The sequence below is a fragment of the Colossoma macropomum genome, unplaced genomic scaffold (assembly GCF_904425465.1).
Source record: "Colossoma macropomum unplaced genomic scaffold, Colossoma_macropomum, whole genome shotgun sequence".
Classification (NCBI taxonomy): Eukaryota; Metazoa; Chordata; class Actinopteri; order Characiformes; family Serrasalmidae; genus Colossoma; species Colossoma macropomum.
In genome coordinates, this window is record NW_023494793.1 from 5,108,892 (window position 1) to 5,132,526 (window position 23,635).

Genomic DNA, 23,635 nt, shown 5'->3' on the forward strand with positions numbered 1-23,635 from the left:
TCTGCTTCTCTCTCTCTCTCTGCTTCTCTCTCTCTCTGCTTCTCTCTCTCTCCCTCTCTCTCCCTCTCTCTCTCTCTGCTTTTCTCTCTCTCTCTCTCTCTCTCTCTCTCTCTCTCTCTCTAGATTAAATTTGAGTGGATATTCTGCTCTCACCCCTCTTTAATCCTCCTCTTGTCTCTGAATATCAAGCACTTCCTAGTCATTGTGACTCTGCACTTTTACTGCGAGAGAGAGAGAGACACTCAGGCAGACAGAGAGAGAGAGAGAGAGAGAGAAACAAGGTTAATGGGTTATGTGAGCACTGTGAAGCCTTTTTTCTTCCCCCCCCCCAGTGTACTTGCTTTCTGTATTCATTATTAAAGTCTTAGCCTGTGATCCAGTCTCATCTGTGGCGAAATGAAAAGGGTATTCTTTATTGTTTAGAGTTATGTCTTTGTCTTTATCTGATTTCTGAGGGTAAAAGTCTGAGGGATTGTAATGGTGATCTTGCCAAAACATAAAATGGTAGTAATATAATCTCCTAAACCTGGGAGCTGGAGTACACTCACTACAGTGTGCGTCATCTTTATTGACTCCATTGTTGTGGTGATGCATGTATCTGGCACATGTCAGAGTTATTGAGGTGAAATTCCCCATAGGTGGTGGTACTTCACCAGAGGAGGCGCTCAAGAGAACTCCAACTCGTAGACCCACTGTCTGTATTTCTGAGCCTCGCCTCGCTGAAACAGAGCCTGAAGAATAGCAGAGGCAATATAAAACACAATTATACACATAATTATATGCATGCTGACTTTGACCAGCAGCACTCAACTGTAGTGGGGTTCCACAGGGCTCTATGCTTGGGCCAGTGAGTTTGGAAAGCACTGAAAAATGCAGAATTCTTTTTCCTTCACACACTCATCAAAGTTTTTTTGGTTTATTTATTTTGTTTGTTACCCAATATGTTACAGTTGTCAACAAACAAACAGACACACCAATAGATCAAACCAGTAGACACACCTCTCTGAGTGAGTGTAGTTTCCTCGAGGCTGAGGAAGAACACTAAAACCTGCAGCCAAGCAGAGTGTGAGGGAGGTGAGGATGATGACGAATTCTTCTCCTGGTTAAGAGCAGAGCAAACACAGTAGTTCCCATCTCGTATGGCTTACGGGGGAGGCTCAGCGGATACACCAAAATGACCAACAGTGGACAAGGATTCAGGTTTAATATTCAAGGACTGCAGACGTTGTATTGAAGAAGGCTGCCCAGGATCTGTCCAGATTTGTGCAGAACCAAAATATAAAGGGAACGATCCGCTGGATCGGTTCCACGGCGAGCACAAGCAGCGCTAACATTTTGCTAGATATGAGGTTTACTAAAAAATCTCACATGTAATCATTACAATTGACGAATTACTGTCTTTGAAACTGTAATGAGATTTCTTTACTTACAGAATCCTGAAAAAACAATCTCACTGCTCAGTACTTTACTTCTGATATACTCTCTCAAAATCACACAAACCTGGGCCAACTGGAAAGTACAAGGGAATTTCTTTATTTAAAAACGGCCAATCAGAGTAAAGAGAATCCTAAAGGACTCTCACTGTCCCTGCCTTTACTCTGAACTAGGGGTTGGATACCCAACACCCACCAAAAATCCTACCGCCATTTTAAGTCAGTTTTACCATTGTGTCTGTAAATGTGTCTCTGTATGTGCTAATGGACTGGTATGGGCTAACAATGTAATATAATGGAAAACGCAGACTTACTTTGCTCTGCTTTAATCTTTAGCTCACCTATAGCTGCTTTTCTCAGTTCTCTGTCAGGAAACATTTCCGCAGAAGAGGAGTAATTTCTTGTCAAATTTCTTTAAACGTTTGATTTTTAACGAGGCTGAAGTCAGCCTTTTTCTTCGCTAGCCAGAATGTAACTGCCGCAACATTTAAGGTGAAATGGGAAGATTCTAACAAGAAGCTGGAAAACAAAAAGCTGACTTTAGAGAAAGAAAAGTAAGGTAGAGAATTTGCACTAAAACACTGCACAGCAAGGATTTATGGACTGATTAGTTGGATGAGGAGAAGCAGAAAATACAACCAGCTTCTAAGACTGAACTTTGGAGTTGTGGGGAAAAAAAAACATATATGTGTGTGTGTATATATATGTATGTATATATGTATGTATGTATATATATATATATATATATATATATATATATATATATATATATATATATATATATATATATATATATATATATATACATACACTCAGGCAATGTTTGTTGTTGTTTACTGACTAGTTTGCAGTACTGTGTGAGACTGTGTGTGAGTTTTGTGGCTGTGGTTAAAAAACAGAATAAAGAGTGGCTACCATAGAAACAGCAGCCATGAAAAAGCTGCAGCCTCCGCCTGACTCTGTTTGTGTTTTCTCTGTTTTAGTGCTCCTTGTCAGACACAGTGGACAGTACAGAGAGCTCAGATGCACGCAGAATGGACATGATCTACACCATAGAAGACACCCCGCCCTGGTATCTGTGTGTGTTCCTGGGTTTACAGGTACAAACACACAGCATGCTCTGATGCTTTATAACACTCAGACACATCTGATAGACTCACTACACAGACCTGCTGCAGACGGCTGAAGTCTTTAAAACAGGACGCGGTGTCTGTAGATAAGCACTGTCTGTGTGATGGCCTCAACACTGCCAGGGCTACGTACCACACACACACACACACACACACACACACACACACACACACACACTTTTTCAAAACACTGTTGGGATGTGAGGGCATACCTGTGTCCCAAATTTATATAGAGTATATATCATCACCTGTATGTTGTAATTGTAACCTTTGTAATACAACACATAGGCTATATATATATATATATGTATATGTGATATATATATATATATATATATATATATATATAGTACTGTGCAAAAAAATTGGACCTAGTTTTTGCCCGCAAACAACACTATATATTATTAGAATAAATGCAAACAAACATTTAATTAAAAATTAATGAACCTATATGTTAATTTGTAGGTCAGCAGCACATGGAGATCTATCTTCCTGCAGACTGTAGCTTCAGCCCTTGTCAGTTTTTTTTTTTCCTTCTGTCGTCCTTTATTAGCTGCATGAAGTGTGTTAGATTTGGGTTGGAGGAACCTGCTGGAAGGTAGATCTTAAGAGGGTTGGTGACCACCAGTGTATGTAATAATAATATTAATAATAATAACAATATGGTTGTGGTTTTAAATATATACAAGTATCTGTATGTGGTAACAATGTTCTGAACCTAAACCTCAGACATCGTAACCTCAGACATCGTAACCTCAGACATCGTAACCTCAGACATCGTAACCTCAGAAAGAAGCCTTTAGTCCTGTAGGTCAGTCTGTTCTTTTCTAGTTTTACTACAAAGTCAGAACAGTTTGGTTCCTTTTAATTGCTCAAAAAAACACGTCTAAACACAAACAACCACAAGCCTGACACGTTGTCCCTGAATTTGCTTATGAGGTTCAGCTGTAACTACTCATTTTAGCGAATACTCAGTGAATTTGTGCTGAAATTGACCAGCGTTTTCTTGCTCACTCGCTCTTCTACCTCTCTCACACACTCTAACCTGTATTCCAGTCTTTGTGGGGTGTTTCACTGTGCTTGTGTATGACTGCATGTTGACGTCAGTAACCAAAAGTTCAGCTTTTATGTTTTTAATAAAAGCTGTGTTTTTTTGATGACTTGTGACGTATATTCTATCATTTAGAGTAGAACTAATGTTTCATTAATTCATGAATAATAACAACTGGCTGCTCAGACTCACTCACACTGGTGTCTTTAACTGTGTGTCCATCCGTCTGTCCAGCACTACCTGACGTGCTTCAGCGGAACCATCGCTGTGCCCTTCCTGTTGGCCGAGGCTATGTGTGTGGGATTTGACCAGTGGGCGACGAGCCAGCTTATCGGCACTATCTTCTTCTGTGTGGGCATCACCACCCTGCTGCAGACCACCATCGGCTGCCGGTGAGTGAGAGAGTAGAGTATGTACGTGTGTGAGAGTGTGCTGGTACGTGCCTGCTTCTGTGGAGGCACACGTAGGAGTGTGTCTGTGTGTCTGTGTGTCTGTGTGTGTGTGTGTGTGTCTGTGTGTGTGTGTGTGTGTGTGTGTGTGTGTGTGTGTGCGCATTCCTGTTCCAGAGGGGGAAAAAAATCAAGGTTACAAAACAGCAGAACAGCATATTCATTTATCTAAAAGACAGAACAAAGAACTACTAACTGTAAAACTGTATTCTTTTACAACCCCATTTCCAAAAAAGTTGGGACGCTGTGCAGAATGTAAATAATAATAGAATGCAATGATATGCAAAACATGTAAACCATATTTTAAAGGAAAATACCACAAAGAAAACATATCAAGTGTTAAAAAAGTGTTTTTTTATTACATTTTGCACAGCGTCCTTTTTTGGAAATAGAGTTGTATTTATTTAACATTATCTGCATGATATTTTAACAAGCACGAGCAGAACCTCATCCTCACCAAAAAGACATTCAGTCTATCATTTTTAATAGTTTATTATCTATTACATTTCATCTAATATTGCATTGTGAATGTTTGGAGTGGCTGTGAGGGACAGTAGTTTTATTATTTTGACCACATATTGTTTGTAAATCTACATTGTTGGCAACTTTAATGTTTAATCTGAAAAAATACAAATCTAATGAGTAAATAGTGCATTAGTTACAGAGAAATTCCGCCAACTTTTCAAAATTTCTGAATAATTCAGTGGTTGGGATGTAAACAGAGTCATTCGGAGTGGTTTGATGTGAAATGGTTTATTACAGACTCTGATTTCTTTAAAGTGGTGGTGATACGAACCAGGGGTCACCATGTAGCTAATATAGCAATTTTATTTACTGTCCAAAGCCACCAGTGAAACTACACATAATGTCTCCCAGTTAAGGCCAAATAAGGCTAGTTAAGGTTTGTAGCTAATGCTAAGGCCTCGTCCTCGTGACTCAGCGAGGCGGTCAGTAAAGGTGAGTGGTAATTTGTCTTGGCAAGTCCAGTGAATTTTTTTGGTTCTGTAATTCGCTTTTATTAAAATAATTAACAGAATGGTTGTTCATTTTGATGAACAATGGCATGTAATTAAAATTCTCAGTCGTTTTTGATGAGGTTCCTCAGGCGGACGCTGCAGGGGTCAGAATGGTGGATGGACAGTTTCCTTTATGCGCTTTAATCAGAGTTAAAGACCGAAACAGTGACTCTGCACTTTAGATCAGTGCTGGTTGAGTTGTGTGACGGCCTCATGTGCTCCTATAACACAGACACACACACAAACCACACACACACACACACAAACACATCCGCACACACACACACACTTTAACTGCTGAGTGGAGTAATAAAACTGTGTGTGTTCAGCTTAAGTTTACGTTGGTCAGCATCTGCTGTTTCATACTTAAGCACTTTACCAGCCCAACCCCCATCTTTCTGTCTCATTCTCTTCCTCTCTTCCTCTCTGTCTCTCTCTCTGTCTCTCTCTCTCTCTCTCTCTCTCTCTCTCTCTCTTTCTCTGTCTCCGCCTGTCTCTCTTTCTCTTCTGTCTCTCTCTTTTTCTTTCTCTGCTGTCTCTCTTTCTCTTTCTCAAATCTCTCTCTCTCTCTCTCTTTCTCTGCTGTCTCTTTCTCTCCCTCTTTCTCTCTCTCTCTCTGTCTGTTTCTTTCTCTTTCCCTCTCTGTCTCTATCCTGTTCTCTCTCCCACACTCACTCTTGCTTGTTCTTTCTTTTTTCAGGGTTTCTGTCTTTCTTTATTCCTCTTAGTTCATTTTATTTGTGTTGTCGGCCTCTCTCTCTCTCTCTCTCTCTCTCTCTCTCTCTCTCTCTCTCTCTCTTTTTCTTTTTCTTTCTTTCTCTCTCTCTTTCTTTCTTTCTCTCTCCCTCCTGTACTATTTTTATACATTAAAAATGTTGGTGATAGTGAGGCAAGAAAATTATTAAAAATATATAAAAATGTAAACAGATAAAGTACGAATGTGTTCCAGTGTAAAACCCGAATGATGTGCAGACTTTAGTGTCAGTACTAACTGTGGAGCTGAGTTGAGGTGAAGTTTCCTTTCATTAGCGCTTTTTATATGCCTGCAGTTGTGCGACCTCTCAGATCACACGCGGCGTTTAATAAAGAGCGCTAACGGAGAGGCTGCGAGGTCTGAGAGGTCCGATAGACAATATTCCTCTTTAATATCTCCCAGTTTTCCCAGCCTCTCTCTGATAAGCTCGTTGCTTTTGGCTTCGTTCTCTTTTTCCGTGACACTGAGATGAAGGCTGTCTCTCTGTTTGTCTGTCTCTCCCCGGGGTGTGTTGTGTTTGAAGAACCTTCTCTCTGTTTCAGTAACACACACACACACACACACACACACACACACACACACACACACACAGCAGGACAAGGACAGCACTGTTTCGTAACAGATCAGCAGAGGAAGACAGAGTGAGACGGTGCTCTCTGCACCTCTCAGTGTGGGTTCTCCACCAGGCTGCAGTACCACACTTACTGTACTGTTTGAATGTAGTTATATAATTCCTAGGGGTCTCAAATTTAAAGGTAGTGGCAGATTTGGCTTTTCATTGATTGTACTGAGGTATAATAATGTTCATTTAGCTATGCACAAATATTTAGCTCAAAATAAAAAAACTTCTGGCTGTTTTTTGAGCACAAAAATACAAATGTTTTATAGTCTGAGTTCCACTACTGTGTGTTTGAGGGATCGAGAGTCATATCGGAATTTGCTAAACTGGGTTTAGTGCTGTGTGTGAGCTGTCGGCTACTTGGCATAGTTCAGGGGTCGCAACCCAAATGTTAAGAAGAGCCATTTTGTCCTTTAAACAAAAATCAAACCACTTTGGGAGCCCAAAGCTCAGCTATAGCTGCTTTTCTCGCATCTCTGGCAGGAAACTTTCCTCAAAAGTGGAATAGTTGCTTGTAAAATGCTTCTCAACTTTAGATTTTTTACGAGGCTGAAGTTCCTTCTTGTTCAGATTCTCCCGTTCCACCTTAAATGGTGCCTGAGGTGCCAGAATGTAACTGCGGAACCATTTGCGGTGAAACGGGAGAATTAGTACGAGAAGCTGGCGAAAGAGTAGCAACTTCAGCTTTTCGACTTTTTAAACATATCAGGAAACCAGCTGGAGTGATTTATAAATGCAAATAAGTCAATTTGTCTCCAATTGATCGAGTCTGTGTTGCTATGGTGACCAGTAGTCTGCACACCAACCTTCAGGGTTAAAGGGTGAATTAGCAGTTCTACATTAACTCCAGCATTTAAGACCATTTATTGGTAAACTGTGTTGAACGATCAGCAGAGTTTTATTTTACATGTTATTTTCCTCCCTGTGTTTATTTCGACATGTCACTGTGAACCAGCCAGTCAGAGCAGAGCTCGTCAGAATATTCGTGAGCCCCCCCCAAAAAAGGGGAAAACGGCTCGTTTCATTCTAGGGTCAAATCATGGGGTTTAAAATGGGCATGTAAAACTGCAACTAGACATTTTTTACCCTGACCAAAGTCAGGCCGCAGACCTTCTATGTAGACATCAGAGAACAATTAGGAATACTGAATAAATGCATTATATGACACGTTTATTTGTATTTTTGTCCATTCCAAATATTCACATCAGATAAAAATAATTATCGCCCACCTCTGCCATACGGTGCGCTGTGTAGAGAGTAGGGAGATGGTGCAACTTCAGATTCATGATTCATTTCCTGAAGAATCGTAATGAAATTGATTCATTGTGAGGCCCGAGGCTTATTAAGGACGTATTGATTGTAGTTTGCATTTGATTTGCATTCTGAATGGGCAGATTGGAGTCTGTGTGTTTGACTTTTGTTGTTTCAATATGAAAAAATGATCTTCTGAGAAGTCTGGTCATCGTGTTTAACCCCAGACTCTGCTGATTTGTGTGAGGCTGCAGGCCGAGTTCGATGGTCTTTGCTCATTATCCAGCCTGCCCTCAGAAACCAACTGTCTGATGTCAGAACAGCTCACATGATCTCCACTGACGTCACACACGCGCCCTCTCCAGGGAGATGTGACTCAGAGCTCTGAAAAAAGAGGAAATGAGTAGATGAGGAGAGGGAGAGGGAGAGGGAGAGGTGGTTAGGTGGCGTGAGTGAGATTTGATGAGTCACTGAGGTGAGTGCACTCTGGCCTCCTTCTTCTAGGAAAGCAAGAGTGTGTGTGTGTGTGTGTGTGTGTGTGTGTGTGTGTGTGTGTGTGTGGCCTGTTTGCGTTCCTGTTTGTTTACATATGGAGGTGTGTGTGCACAGCTGGGTTACCTGATTTCACCTCAGTTTCACCATTCAGAACTTCAAAGAACCCAAACTGTCGAACTGTCCACCAGATCTTCCGACCTGCGACAGAACAGTTACAGTTTCACTGAAAGACAAGCCCTCATTACAGACAGCAGCACGATGATGGAGCGTAAACCAGGTTTACATCACTTAGATTTTTTTTCTACTTTATTTTGCCATGACATCCGCAGGGAAAAGGCATTTCTGGTCACTAAAAAACGTTTTTGAAAACATTGTCAAAGTTGAAGGTTGTTTAAAAACGTTGTTTTTGGCACTTTCACGTGGATGAACAGAACATCTTTTTGTAAATTTCGAGATAGCACTGCTAACTAGCACGTAGGTCCTGCTGTGTCCTGTTGCATTCACATCAGAATGGTAATTACTGGGCTCGGTCCTTGGCAGCCCCACAACTGCAAGCAGTGGGCTTTAATTAGCTTTTATTTTCTGGCAGGAATTTGACTTTGTCTTGTTTTGTGTTCACATTTTCCAGATTTTCCCCCCAAGTTTCTCTATTTTCCAATTCCAGCCACTAGTTAGGACTCCCCCAGTCACGTGATACCACCAGCACTACGAGGGTGAAGACTAGCACAGGCTTCCTCCAAGACCTGTGAAGAGCCACTAACTGTCACTGGACAGCCGATCGCACTCAGAGGAAAGCGCCAACCGCCAGATCTGTTAAGTCAGCTAACAGACGCCTGTGCTGACTGGCATTGCACTGAGTGTTTGGAGGAGAGGCAGGGCCATCCTACCCACCCAGAGAGAGCGAGGCCAATTGTGCTCTCTTGGACTCCCGGCTACGGACGGCTGTAGCGTCACCAGGGATCGAACTCACCATCTCTTGGTGATGGGGCCAACGCTGAGACGGTTGCGCCAATCGGGAACCCTGCTGTCATATAGTTAAACAGGTGGTGATTCACCTCGGGTTCTCAAGAGACACAGCTGTCTAACGCCCATTTCACAAAAGACGTGGTAAATCGTACCACATTCTGCGTCTCACCACACACAATACTCTGCTATAGCAAGGTAGCCTTTTGCAGCTGCGTCCATCATGAGTCGCCAATGTGCGCATGAAGTGCAGAAATGTGCTTCGAGTCATTTCTGATGCGCGCTGGCAGAAACTGTAAAGAAATGCAGTATTTATGCTGTAATATACAGTCTAGGCTAATAAACAGATCAACTAATGTAGTTTTAACCCTTTTGACACGGTTGATGTTGTGAACCCGCATCTATCTCCTCTCTTTGTTTAGCTGCATCACAGAGTGAGAACGCTAACAGTCGCGGCAGCAAGTCAGGTTTTTATCGCTCATCTCTTTGTCATCTATATAAAGTTTATTTAAGCAATAAACAGACAATAAAGACATTCATATTACATGAAATATCAACAGAAACCGCTTTGCCTTGGCGTCAGACAGTCGCGTCCAGTGTGAAATATGTCACAGAGTGGTCCGGACCACCCGTGCCATGTTGCATCTGTTATGAAATTGGCTTTACGCGTCAAAACAGAAACAATCTACGGGCAATATGGCAAAACATTATCACAATACTTCAAGACATTTTCATGATACACAATATGCTTCACAATATTTAGGTTTTCTGAGATTTAATATGTCGGAATGGACTGAATAGAACCTGTAGTGTCGTATCAAAATGCTAGAGTATAATAATTATAATAATAAAAATAATAATAATAATAATAATAAACCTACAACTACAGTGATTTTATTCATGTGTTGCAAACAGCACTGCACTAAATCCTATTAAACAGGCCTAATTATGGTCACTTTATAATTAAACCTAGTCAGTCAGTGTTCTTGATGTCCATGTTGTGACATAATTTATCATGATAATGATAGAATATATTGCTGTTGCCCACCTTTGCTATGGATCTGTAAGATAATAGCTCTACACATCTACAAAATGTGAGGGTGTTTTTATAGGTTGGGATATTTTAGCTACACCTTACATTTATATAAAACAAAAAACACTGGTATTACTACCTGAAACGTCCAGCAGTCTAGGAATTTTCTTCGTTAATGGTCTCATTTCGGTTAATATCCTTATAGAATGAAATTTAGAGGAAGGGTCGCACAGCTCTTAACTGTTTTGACAGAAGACGGCTTTAATCTCAGTGTTTGTGCTGAAAGAAAGCTGGACGTCTCATTGCAGCACAAAGTGCCCTTGTGGTTTTGTTGTCACTCCCTTGCGTTGTTGGTTTCGATTGATAATGCGGAGATCGTGGGCTTGATTCCCGGTGATGCTGCGACCAAAAAGGCGCTACTTATCAGCACATTATGTTTTGGCTGATGATCAGCGGTTTTATCAGTATCAAAGTTGGAGATATCAGTCAGGCTTATCAGCACCATCTGCAAGCTATGAGCGTTGCAGCTAAATCCGGTGTTGCTGGCTGCATTCAGCTGCTGTGATGCTCATCTTACCTGCTCCTGCATTTTCAGCTGCTGCCTTACTGTTTTGAAAAAAACTGTCCTGCGTTTTCCTGAATTTTCTTTTCAAAATACGAAATAATAGGCAGGTCGACAGGCAGATGCTGTGAAACTGTCACAGCCGTATTTACCTGATTTTATCTTGTTATTATTTAATATGAAAGCAGGAAATCTAACAGAAGTAAAGGGAGCAAAATAAAATTCTTTAAGTTCTCTATCTTAGGAGGTTCTGCTGAACCCTTCCCTCCGTCCGGTTTGGGGCCGGGGGCACCATGTGCTGGTGATATTTTTAATATATCCTTGCATAAAATCTGTCATTACTGTAAAAGGGATGTGAGTTTTGTGATTACAGGCCCTCCATCTAAACTCATTTTCTGTGGGATAGTGACAGTTCTAGAAAAGAGGATGTAGAAGTTCTCGTTTTTAGGCCACATCTGTCTCCAGCAGTTTCACTCCCTCACTGGCTGCACTTCTCTGTTGCATGTGGATCATCTACTGGTCAGTTTGTGGTACTGCAGGATGCAATTGAGTGGAGCTGAAACTTGAATTGGAGCCGATGAAGGATTCTGCTCGTGTCGAGATTCTGATCGTTACGTCTTTCTCTGTTTGTTGTCTTTGCGTGTTCTCGCCGTTGTTGATAGCGAAGCGTGTTTGCTTGTCCGTGAGGATGCGAGTGTTGATGTACTTGATGTCCTTGTGCCAGTAGATTAATGGGTGTGTCTGCGTGTTTTGTCTTTCCAGACTTCCGCTGTTCCAGGCCAGTGCTTTCGCATTCCTCGCACCAGCCAGAGCCATCCTCTCCCTGGAGAAATGGAAGTGTAATGCAACAGGTGAGACTTCCTGACAGACGCTGCAGGCCAAGTTCTTTAATGCTTTACGTTTGGATTTATCTGGGCTTGGATTTTACACGGCCCGTATTAGAGCTGGGCAGTACGACAATATTTATCTTTATCGTGATAAATTACATCACAGTATATCACAGTTTGCTTTTCTGAGCACATCCTCACTCCATGTTTGATTGAAAAGATGCTGACTTCTTTAAGAAGTGTTAAAATGTTGAATATAAATTGTTACTTTTTCATAGTTTGGTAGTTTTTAAAACATAGGCTTCCTTTGTCTGTTCTAGCTTAATGTCAGAAAAAATTAATGTCATGACGTATCGTGTGTCATAAAAAACTTCCTATCCTGATCGGACATTTAGCCATATCGCCCACCCCTAACCCATATCAATATCCTACTCTTTTTCCCTTGAGGTCCATGTATGACGTGTATGTGGTTACATGTACAAAAACAATCATAAATCATTTCTACATGATCGGAATCCAACCTCTCCTGATCCCTTACAGTTAAGCAGGCTGTTTTGGTTTAAGACTGTGTTGCTACAGTCAAACCTTTTTATCCTCTATTAATTAACATATTAATATTTACTATCTTTGTACAGCAGCATTTTAGGGCCACTGTTAAAAAAAGGAAAATATTAGACTTCGAGAATAAAATCGTAATTATTTAGAGATAAAAAGTTGTACTGTATGATATTTCGAGTAAAAGTTGTAATATTTGGATAAAAAGTTGTAATATTTTGAGAAAAAAGGCGTAGAATTACAACATCAAAGTGGTATTAATACCAGAAAAGGTCGCAGTATTGTGGCCAAAGGGTTTGCAAAGGGACGGCAGCACCTCCTCGTGTTAAATGAGGGGCGTTGAGGAGTTGGTAGAGTTTGACGTTCATATCGATTCACCCATAAAGACGTACTCAGTCTCCCTGTCTCTCCTGCACACCAGCACTAGATTGTTATAGTATAAGAAACAGGAAACTGTGTTACTTTAGAATGAAGAGGCAGACGGACTCGGAGGAAGCTGTCTCTGTTGTTGAAGGAGAATTGCAGGCAGGGTCGTCTCCACGGCTATCAGTGGTTACCTCTCCGTGCCGTTCGAACAGGGCATGAAGTTTCGCAGGAGACCTTGAGAACGATAATAAAAATGATCGATCCTGAAGGAGCGGAACTCTGGCGCACTCTGCGTCTTTGTCCTCGCCAGTACAGCAACCGAGGCCCCAGTGCATTACGGCAGCCCCCCTACAATTAGCCCACTTTATCCTCCACTTTATTATTTTATTCTCCAAATTTTACGACTTTATTCTCAAAGTCTGTTATTTTATTATTTTTACCAGTGTCCGTCTCAATCTCTGTGCACTGCTTTCATGTTTATTTTTTTGCTACATTAGCAATATAACAATATTTATTAATTATGTAATAAATTATGCCACAATAAGTTCTTCTTAGTGTATCATGGATACTGTCGGTGTTTAAAGAACAATGACTAAGTATGTGTTTTATTAACAAGTGAGTCTGATTAGGCCTGTTTAATTGGATTTAGTGCAGCACAGTTTGTAAAACAGTGAATAAAACAATTGTAGTCATAGTTTTATTTTATTTTGTTGATTTTACGTGATAGTATTTTATATATGAGGCACTACAGGTTCTATTTTGTCTGTTCCAACATATTAAATCTCAGAAAACGAAATATCGTGATGCGTATCGTGAAAATGTCTTGAAGTATCGTGGTTATGATATTTTTGCCATATTGCCCACCTCTAACGTTAGTGCTTCCAAACGTCTGGCCTGCACACACACATGCACGCAGTATAGTCCCTGGCTGTGATTGTGTTTCATTCTCGTGTCTGTATCTGCAGATGTTCCAGTTGTGAACAGCACTGAGCTCCTGCACACAGAACACATCTGGTACCCCAGGATACGAGAGGTGAGTCACATGACTTTCACATTTGGGGGTTTATACAGAGAACTGTATATAGAGAGGGTGAGAACAGAAACAGAAGGCAGTGTTTTGGGGTTTGCTGCTGCACCAAAAAGCACTAATATGGCTAGAAATATTACAATTAAAACCTCGTAGGGGCTCATATAGACCCATATATGGAAAATAATGAGCATAAACAGTTTGTTTTGAATGATGACAGGACTGCTTGCTGAACAGGGCAGCCAATCAGAACCAGAGGACATTTACATATATCAGTCTTGAGAAATGAGGTTGGAAAATGGTGATGTAAACTGGTTTTGATACAGAACAGCACACAAATGTTAAAATGCAAGGAATTATTGTGGGATACTGACCATTTAATGCAGGAGCTGAATGATCATCGTGAAATGAACGTATTTATTTCCTTCTTTATGTTGTGTTTACCCAGTTTTCTCTGTTTAGTCTGCTCAGTTTAGCGTTTGCTCAGTAGAGCCTAGTGATCATCATTCATTACCAAACGTGTTTTATAAGAATGTCTTATGAGGCCTTTTGCAGCGTCCTTTTCATTTCACCTCTCTGCTGCGCCGCCAGGCTTTCATAAGCAGTTGTGCAACTGGATTCAGTGTGTTTGTATAAACAGTCCAGATGAGATTACACGTCTCTCTCTCTCTGTCTCTCTGTCTCTCTCTCTTTGTCTCTCTCTCTGTCTCTCTCTCTTTGTCTCTCTCTCTCTCTCTCTCTTTCTCATTCTTTCTCCCATTCTCTTTCTCGCTTTCTCGTTCTTTCTCTCTCTCATTCTTCATTCTTTTTCTTTTCTCTCTCTCATTCTCTTTGTTTCTCTCATTCTCTTTCTCTTTCTCGTTCTTTCTCTCTCTCATTCTTCATTCTTTTTCTTTTCTCTCTCTCATTCTCTGTTTCTCTCTCTTTTTCTCCCGTTCTTTCTCTCATTCTGTTTCTCACTTTCTCTATCTGTCTTTCTCTCTCTCTTTCTCTCATTCTCTTTCTATCTCTCTCTTTCTCGTTTTCTTTCTCTCATTCTTTCTCTCTCTCCTCTCTCTCTCTCTCTCTCTCTCTTCTCTCTCTCTCTCTCTCTAGTGGAATCGCGCATTAGAGTTGAATGTCTTTTTTTTGCACTCATAACTTTTCCTGTTTTGAGAGAAAGTGGTGAGCTGGTGAAAGTGTTGTATCTGTCAGTGATCTGGGTGTGATATCATTTCACTGGTGAATCTTTGTGAATGGGTGATTTTTCTTTGGGGCTCCTCATTATTATTAATATAACTATTAGCTCTTTACTGTAGGATGTAAAACCTTTAATTAATAATGCTTCAATAAAAGGGGGTGAAAAGTCAAAGTCTCAGTGTCTCTCTTGTATTCTCTCTCTTTCTTTCCCCCTCCTTCCATTCAGCCTCCAGCTCATCTGTCACTCCTCCACTCTGTCTAAGGGAATTTTTTACACCTTTCTTGTTGGCCTAGAAATGTAAATCTTTACCTCTGCTGACTTTTTATACGCCTGCAGTCGTGCAACCTCATAGATTACACGTCTCCCTCTCTCTCTCTCTCTCTCTCTCTCTCTCTCTGTAGATTCAGGGGGCTATAATCGTGTCCTCTCTGGTGGAGGTGTGTATAGGGGCTCTGGGTCTGCCGGGTGTTCTGCTGAAGTATATCGGGCCCCTCACTATCACCCCGACTGTGGCTCTCATCGGCCTCTCCGGCTTCCAGGCCGCAGGAGAGCGGGCGGGAAAGCACTGGGGCATCGCTATGCTGTGAGTACCAGGATTACACTACAGATGCACGCAAGTGTGCACGTTTGTAGCACCCGGTCAGATTACGTATTCTGTTGATTTTCTGAGTGGAGATATGTGAACACATCTTCTACAGAGGACACACTGAAACATATTGGGGGAAAAACATTAAATGTGCCATAAACTGATAAGAAATTTAAAGGGTCCATATGGAAAACTGAATTTTCCTCAGGTTTGTCTTGAAGTAAAAAGAGTTTGATTCAGCATGAAAATATTGTTAAAGTTTCAAAACATGCTGTTCACCCTTCAGTCCACACAGTCCAAATATGCAAACTAAGATGCAAAAACGGCCTCTTTAATTCACGGTTTTTGTGATGTCACACAAAACCATTACATTTACATATTCGGCCTTCAGCAGTTCAGCTCTACAAAGAGTGTTTCAGGTCAGACTACTTTATGAATTAGGCAAAGTACAGGGCGGCCAATCGGAACAGAGCTCGTTTGCGTATATCAGTCTTAAAGGCACAGTAACAGCCTGTTTAATTCTGAGGCATTAAAAAAAAAAAGTTGGAAAATTGTTATGTAAAAATTATTTACATAAAAGCACACAAGTTATAAGTGGACCTCACGGTGAAAAATAAAATAATATTTATTTAACAAGAAAATTGTCTAATATGAGCCCTTAAAAATGAACTGATGCCTCATGAATTGAAGGAAAGACGTGGAAAAGTAGGTCTGGAACAAACTGGAGCTGTATGTGTCTCACATTCTGTCGTATGTTCTCTGCAGGACGATCTTTCTGGTGCTGCTGTTTTCTCAGTACGCTCGTAACGTACAGCTGCCGTTCCCCATCTACAAAGCCAAGAAAGGCTGGACCTCCTACCGCCTGCAGCTTTTCAAGATGTTTCCTGTGAGTTTGTCTGCCATCCACACACACGCACACACACACACACACACACAAACACGCACAGTGCGTTCTTTTTCTCACGGTCATAAGCTGAGCTGAGAGCTTATGAGGAGGATGAAGGAGGATGATAGAGGATGGGTACTTATGACATTTTTATTAAAGTGAATTAAATTTAAGAAAAATTAAATTTGGAAATTATGTCCGTAGAGTGACCTGTGTCATGGAGGCATCAGGGAGGGTCTCTAATCTAGCTGAGCGTTTTCCCGTAATGGTAGATGGAGGTGAAGTGAGAAGAAGGTGCTGCATGATATTATTGTCCATATTAATAGTATTCTTCTCTGCCTGCTGATACATGGTGACATAATCAAAGATGCAAAGACATTTTAGGAGCAAAAGTCATTACACTGACAGAATTTACATAGAATTTACATAGAATTACATAGAATTAAATTACATACGTGGAATTTTCTTGGAAACAAGAAGAAGTGGGGCATGTTATGATGAATTGTGCTCAAAATGACCAGGAATGTGAACCAGCAATGTAAAAAAATATCAGTTTTGTCAGTTTAGATTTTAGGTTGAGTTTCACTGTGGGAGAAGCAGTAATGTAAAATTATATGTGGTAATATGAAGAGTATAAGAATAGAGCTGCATGATTGTCATGGAATCCAAACGTTTTGGATACTGTGATGATATGAGAACCGCTAAATTGTGATTTAAAATAATGTCAGACTGGTTGTGCAACTGCGTAATTAAACCGAAGCTTTCTTGAACCCCTTAAAATCCCAGGCTTATTATGCATTAAGGCTGGGCGTTCACTACATGACTTTTAAAATCTGTACCGATTATTAAAAACGGACAGCGTCACAAACTTAACGCCAGTTTCTTACCGAATTTATTTTATTTTCGTTGCGTGGGAGCTCACATTAGACCACAGGGCAAAGAGAGAGAATAACACACATAATGAGTTTGGGCTACGAATAAGAACTCAAACTCCCAGATCTCCTCGGATCACACGACCCAATAATATTAAACTTACTGGACCTGTTTGTGCTTTTATGTGCAGCGAAAGCACAAACTGGGGATTAAAATGGAGTTTAGAAGCACTGATATTATTGTGGGAGCTGGAGAAATATTTCACTAAAAAACTGGCAGCTGAGCTGATTTGAATTGTAGAGAGTGACCTGACGTCTGGACCCAACATTATAAACGCGATATCGTCTCTTATCTGCCTGTGTTCTACACGCAGCTCCTCTGTCTCCACTCGGCTGTTCAGGCAGTGTTCATGCGCGTCTCTTCACCTGTTTTTCCGCTGATCCAGCTCTCTGATTGGCTGTTTGAATAACTCACTCAGTGCATCTCTGACTTTCTCACACTACAGCACTCGTGAATGTCGTAAATATCAAACGTTTGATAATATCGGAGGGTCTCCGATCACTTCAGAGCTCGATCGGAGGGCTAAAGATTCACCCACTAACAGATCATCCATGCCGTCAGTCGCTTCCGATCGAGCTCCTCACCTAGAAAATCGCTTCAGATTGTGAAAATTTGTCACAAGGGGCAAATCGGGCTTAAAATCGGGCTTAAAATCTGGTAGTATGGGCCCAGCTTAAGGCTTATTATTCAGAACTACAGGGACTTCAGTGCAAAGTGGTTGAGCTATTCTTAGGTTACAGAAGTGTGTAATACACCTTCGGACCCGTCGGTGGGCCCTGGCCTTTTAAAGGAGCACATAACCAATCACTGTAGTGCAAAATGAAAAACAAAAGAATGAAAAACTGTTCACAACACAATAATAAATACATTTTGCATACTTTAAGGCTGTTAGAAAAGCGGTCAGCATTCCCTGAACAGCTTTTCCAGGACAGGCCTACAGTCAGTAAAAAGCTCCTAATAGTGATACTGATTCATACACTTGACACACAACACTGAGGAAGATAATCAGCGTGTTTAAAGGATTATTGCAGTTTACTTAGCTGGTAGTTATATAGACAGTTATGTAATTATCTCTGTAGGAAAGTGGTTAAATCACTCTCTCTGCACTCTGGAGAGCAGAGTTTTAGTTCCAGGCTAAGACCAGCTTCCCACTGCTCTAATATTAGAGATGGTTCCTCACGCGTTTCATTATTTCACTCTCCTGCTGCACACATGTAATGTAATTTGATTAAAAAGTACAGTTTGTCATGCAGCCCTATGTAGGATACAACTGAAAGCAAGAGTTTTGCAAAAATAAATCTGATTAACACAGTTTTTACACACACACTCTTAACTGTAAACGTAAATGACCAGCCACTGTATGTTGGTGTCTGAAGTTTCCTTCATTACTGGCTTTCTAATCTGTAGAAATGGACTAAAGTGCAGACGTTCTAGCTTCAAGATGGCTACCGCTACTGTTTTAGCTGTGCTGATGTACTTTTGTTATGTTTATAGATAATAGTATAACAGGGGATTGTGGTCCACATCAGCCTCATAGCTGCAGTGAGAAACAAAAGTCAACGGAACATTTGACCAAGGGCTCCCACACTGGCGTTCGACTCTGCAGGGCACATACAGGCATTTTCAAAAATTTGTGCACCCCTGGTCAAATCACGTTTTGTTGATTTTCTAAGTGAAAATAAGTTAAAACATACAGAGAACAAACTTCTGCACCTTTTAATGCACAGTTACTGTTTATTTACTGAAATAAACATTTTTAGGGAAGAAGTAAAACATAGGATGAGGCCTGTGCAAAAGTTATGGCACATTATATCGGAATAAAACCTTGTTATCTCCAAAATGGTAACTTTAAAGGAGAAGAAAAAAACCTACTTTACTTTTAATGTAAGTCAATGGAACCATGGAGCCTATCCCAGCTGTCATTGGGCAGAAGGCAGGATACACCCTGGACAGGTTGCCAGTCCATCGCAGGGCAGACAGACAGACATACACATTCACACACACACACTCACACATAGGGGCAATTTAGCATGTCCAATCAGCCTGACTGCATATTTTTGGACTGTGGGAGGAAACCGGAGTACCCGGAGGAAACCCACGCAGACACGGGGAGAGCGAGCAAACTCCATATATATGGAGAATGTTTACTTTTTTCTCTTATAAAATCAACAAAACGTAATTTTGCTTATGACTATATGGAACCAGCTGCAGCTTATGCGGAATTTCCCATCTAGAGACCTTAAAAATAAGATTTACAGTATGAATGAGTTTATCTGAGGAGTGTTGGGCGAGTATAAAGGGTTAAACCCTCTTGGCGCTGCAGGAGTGGGTTCTGATAGAGGATTATGATGATCATTAACAGTCTGGTGGCACCAGTTGGCAGTCGGCAGTGTGTTTGATGAGGGCTTGGCACCTGTGCCAGGGAGCCTCTATAGACGAGTCTGGATTACAGCTGATGGGCTCATTAATGAACTCAGCGTGCCCGACCATGCCAGGCGGGGAGATTTCCCGCCGCCTGCCGCGGTTTAACCTGGGAGTAGATGGCGAGGACAATGGTGGGTGTCTGAGAGCTGAGAATATGCTGATTCATTCAGGCCTGAGTCACGGAGGCCTGTGGGCTACACTGCCTAGAGACCAAGCCAGGGATTGTGGGTAACATGTCTGGCTTTGTAAGGCAATTATGTGTTGTGCCACTGTGTATTATGGATATGGATGGACCACACCCAGAACAGGGTTACTGCAACCGGTGATTAACCAAAACAGTGATGTTCCTTGTTCTCTCTCTCTCTCTGTCTCGGTCTCTCTGTAGATCATCATGGCGATACTCGTTTCCTGGTTTCTGTGCTTTATCTTCACTGTGACGGATGTGTTCCCTCCTGAAAGGGGAAAGTATGGCTTCTACGCTCGGACAGATGCCCGGCAGGGTATCCTGGCAGCTGCCCCCTGGTTTAAAGTACCCTACCCCTGTGAGTGTCTGTGACGTTTTTTCAGATGTGAAAGGCATTTAACAAGTCTATAGGCCTGTGTACAGTGTATATAGGCTGTGGTTCAAGCGAAACTAACAGTGTTTGGAATTTTAAATACAATATTAACTTCCATCCATCCATCCTCTAAACCGCTTATCCTTCTGGGTCACGGTGGGGTGCTGGAGCCTATCCCAGCTGTCATTGGGCGGAAGGCAGGATACACCCTGGACAGGTCGCCAGTCCATCGCAGGGCAGACAGACAGACATACACATTCACACACTCACTCACACCCAGGGGCAATTTAGCACGTCCAATCAGCCTGACTGCATGTCTTTGGACTGTGGGAGGAAACCAGAGTACCCGGAGGAAACCCACGCAGACACGGGGAGAACAGGCAAACTCCACACAGACATGACCCTGGTCACCCAGCCGGGAATTGAACCCAGGCCATTCTTGCTGTGAGGCGACAGCGCTACCCACTGCGCCACCGTGCTGCCACAATATTAACTTACGCAGTGATAATATAGATTTAAATATTATAAACTAGCAAATGTTTTTTAAAGATCTTTTATTCCAAATCCAGTTTTTTGGCAGTTTTTCAAATTGAGTAAAATGTATTATAAGTGACCAAAAAATGGATACAGGGTTTTGTTCTGACAGCAACTATAATTTATTAGCAAATGCTAATTAAAACGGCCTCTTTTCTTATGTGCATAACGTCAATTTAGACCAGGGGTCGGCAACGGTGCTGCCCTGTTGTGACTCTAGATTTTTGCATTTTTTTATAATTTTTACCTTTTTGTGTTTTTTTACCTTAGATTTTTAGGTAAAAATAAAATAATCCTCTTTTGCAGTAAAATGAAGCTTGAATGGACTTATTCTAATGCATTTAATCTGCAACGAGAAACTGTCAAACCCTAAAAAGTCGCTAAGTCAGATTCTCATTCACCACCTTCTTGTTCAAATTTTCCCGTTCCACCTTAAATGGTGGAACAGTTACATTCTGGCACCTAAGGCACAATTTAAGGTGGAACGGAAAAATTTGAACAAGGAGTTGCAGTGAGAAGCTGACTTCAGCGGTAAAAAGTCAAAGGATGAGAGACATTTTACAAGAAACTATTCCACTTTTGCAGAAAAGTTTCCTGCCGGAGATGCGAGAAAAGCAGCTATAGTGGAGCTAAAGCTTAAAGCGGAGCAAAATAAGTCTGTGTTTTCACAGATTTACAGCCAAGATGGTAAAATGGACATAAAGTGTGGCTGCCAAGGTGGTTTGCTTTTTGTGGAAAGGACAAAAGGGCTCTTCTTAACATTTGAGTTGCCGACCGCTGGACTAGACTGATATGTTACCAATATGTGATCCATGACATCCATACGGTGCCACTGGATCAGATCAGGACGTGTTTAATTTCTGGTATATTGGAAAAATTGTATAGGATTAGCATCTCATTATGCATATAATATTATATAGATATGCATATTATATTATATAAATATCATCATATCATCTTAATAAATTCATTTTATACCCACATGTAATTCGCAAACATAATATAAACAGTTAACATTATTGAAAACATTGATTTAAAACTTTCGATTTTCTTTCTGTTTATGCTACATACTGTATAATGACGTGAAGTAAGAGCTCTCTGGACAGCAGCAGTATGAGTGTGGTTCTCTAAACTGATTCTGTATTCTCTCTTGCAGTTCAGTGGGGGTTGCCGACGGTAACCGCAGCAGGGGTGATAGGGATGATGAGCGCGGTGGTTGCCAGCATCATTGAGTCTATTGGAGATTATTACGCCTGTGCACGTCTGTCTGCTGCCCCCCCACCTCCTGTACACGCTATTAACAGGTAAAAAAAGCAAGAAAATAGAGGCATTGTGGAAATTAATTTCAGCATAATTTCTTTCTTAATGTTGTACAGCTTTCTACCCATCTGCAGCGCACTGTATGTTGCTATGACAGTTATTATAGCCCCCTCATTCAAAAACAGCTCTTAAATGACTGTTAAAGCGATACCTTCAGCACCACCGGCAGACAGCCCGTATAAATGATAGGGTCATGTGAATTTTGCGTTCACATAATGAAAATAATGTTATTTAAATGAATTAAAGTAATAAATACTTTCTGATGAAGCTTATTTTGTTCATTCATATGGATATAATAAAATACACAGCTTTTTAAATGGAGCATTTCATTCTTTAGGGTCTAATTTGAGCTTAACAAGTCATTGTTAAACTTTTCTCCTCTTCCCTCCTCTTATTTTGTTCTCTTCTTCTTCTTCCTCCCTCTCTCTCTCTCTCTCTCTCAGAGGGATTTTTGTTGAGGGTCTTTCCTGCGTGCTGGACGGTTTGTTCGGCACAGGAAACGGCTCCACGTCTTCCAGTCCCAACATCGGAGTGCTGGGTATCACTAAGGTAAAACAGCCCTGGATCTCCAGTTCTACAGTCTCTCCGTTCACTGGAACAGCTCTGCCGTCAGGACATTCTTCCTCTCGTACTTGTTCTCGTCTCTCGTCCAGATCAAATTATACTTTTTTCCTTATTTTGTCCACTGTGACTCAAACTGTCCTGGAGTTAAAAATACATACAATAACCCTCTAATTCAGTGAATCACAGAACTGCACTCTCGAATTAGACAGTAATTACAGTGTTGGGTTGGTGCAGCACCACCTTGTGTTCAGAACATGCATCACTGACCCACTGGAAGCACTTCAGTCACAGCAGTGGACACTACAGTTAATAGTGTCTGAGTGGCCACTGAGCTTCCAACTTTGGAGCCAGAGAGAAATCAGCAATAAATGCGTAATGTGAAATGTGTATATACACACACACACACACACACACACACACACACACACACACACACACACACACCTGGTTCCATTGACTTACATTAAAAGTAATGTATGTTTTTTTTTCTTCTCCTGTAAAGTTACCATTTTGGAGATACAAGGTTTTCTTCCGACAACAGCTGTGTGTGTGTGTGTGTGTGTGTGTGTGTGTGTGTGTGTGTGTGTATATATATATATATATATATATATATATATATATATATATATATATATATATATACATGCACACATTTTTGTGTATTTTTTATTTGATTGTATACACAATATCAAAACACCACCTACCCCTTTGAAATGTGTTTGTAGCAAAGCTCCAAAATTAGATTTTGTCACAACAGTAAAAATATGCAGTATTAAATTATTGAAGGCCTACATTGTGGAAAACTGAAATTTTCTCAAATTTCCTTTTTTTTTTTTTTTAATAAGAGTTTAATGTAGTACGTAAACATCATTAAAGTTTCCATAGGTATCGTTCACTCCCACTCTATATGGTCCACATGTGGAAACTAAGCCTGAATCACTCTGATTTCAATTCACTGTATTTATGTCACAAAAACGATGCATTTACTTCTCCTACTCAGCTTATACCGGTTTAGCTCCGCCTGTTTGTGCAGAAATTAGTGTTCTTGCCTGAACTGTGCAATACAGGACGGCCAATCAGAACAGAGATCGTTTACATATGTCAGTAACAAAAACTAAAA

At 40.9% G+C, this 23,635-nt stretch overlaps 1 protein-coding gene across 1 annotated transcript in view; it reads left to right on the top strand.

The window, feature by feature from the left end:
• slc23a2 (solute carrier family 23 member 2) overlaps nt 1-23,635 on the top strand; it is a 63,334-nt gene that overhangs the window by 37,244 nt on the left and 2,455 nt on the right. The window contains exons 4-12 of the mRNA XM_036578264.1: nt 2,417-2,533; nt 3,849-4,006; nt 11,519-11,607; nt 13,470-13,537; nt 15,113-15,294; nt 16,063-16,183; nt 19,926-20,082; nt 21,788-21,935; nt 22,395-22,500. Coding sequence (XP_036434157.1) covers nt 2,417-2,533; nt 3,849-4,006; nt 11,519-11,607; nt 13,470-13,537; nt 15,113-15,294; nt 16,063-16,183; nt 19,926-20,082; nt 21,788-21,935; nt 22,395-22,500 — 1,146 coding nt within the window. The remainder of the gene's footprint in view (nt 1-2,416; nt 2,534-3,848; nt 4,007-11,518; nt 11,608-13,469; nt 13,538-15,112; nt 15,295-16,062; nt 16,184-19,925; nt 20,083-21,787; nt 21,936-22,394; nt 22,501-23,635) is intronic.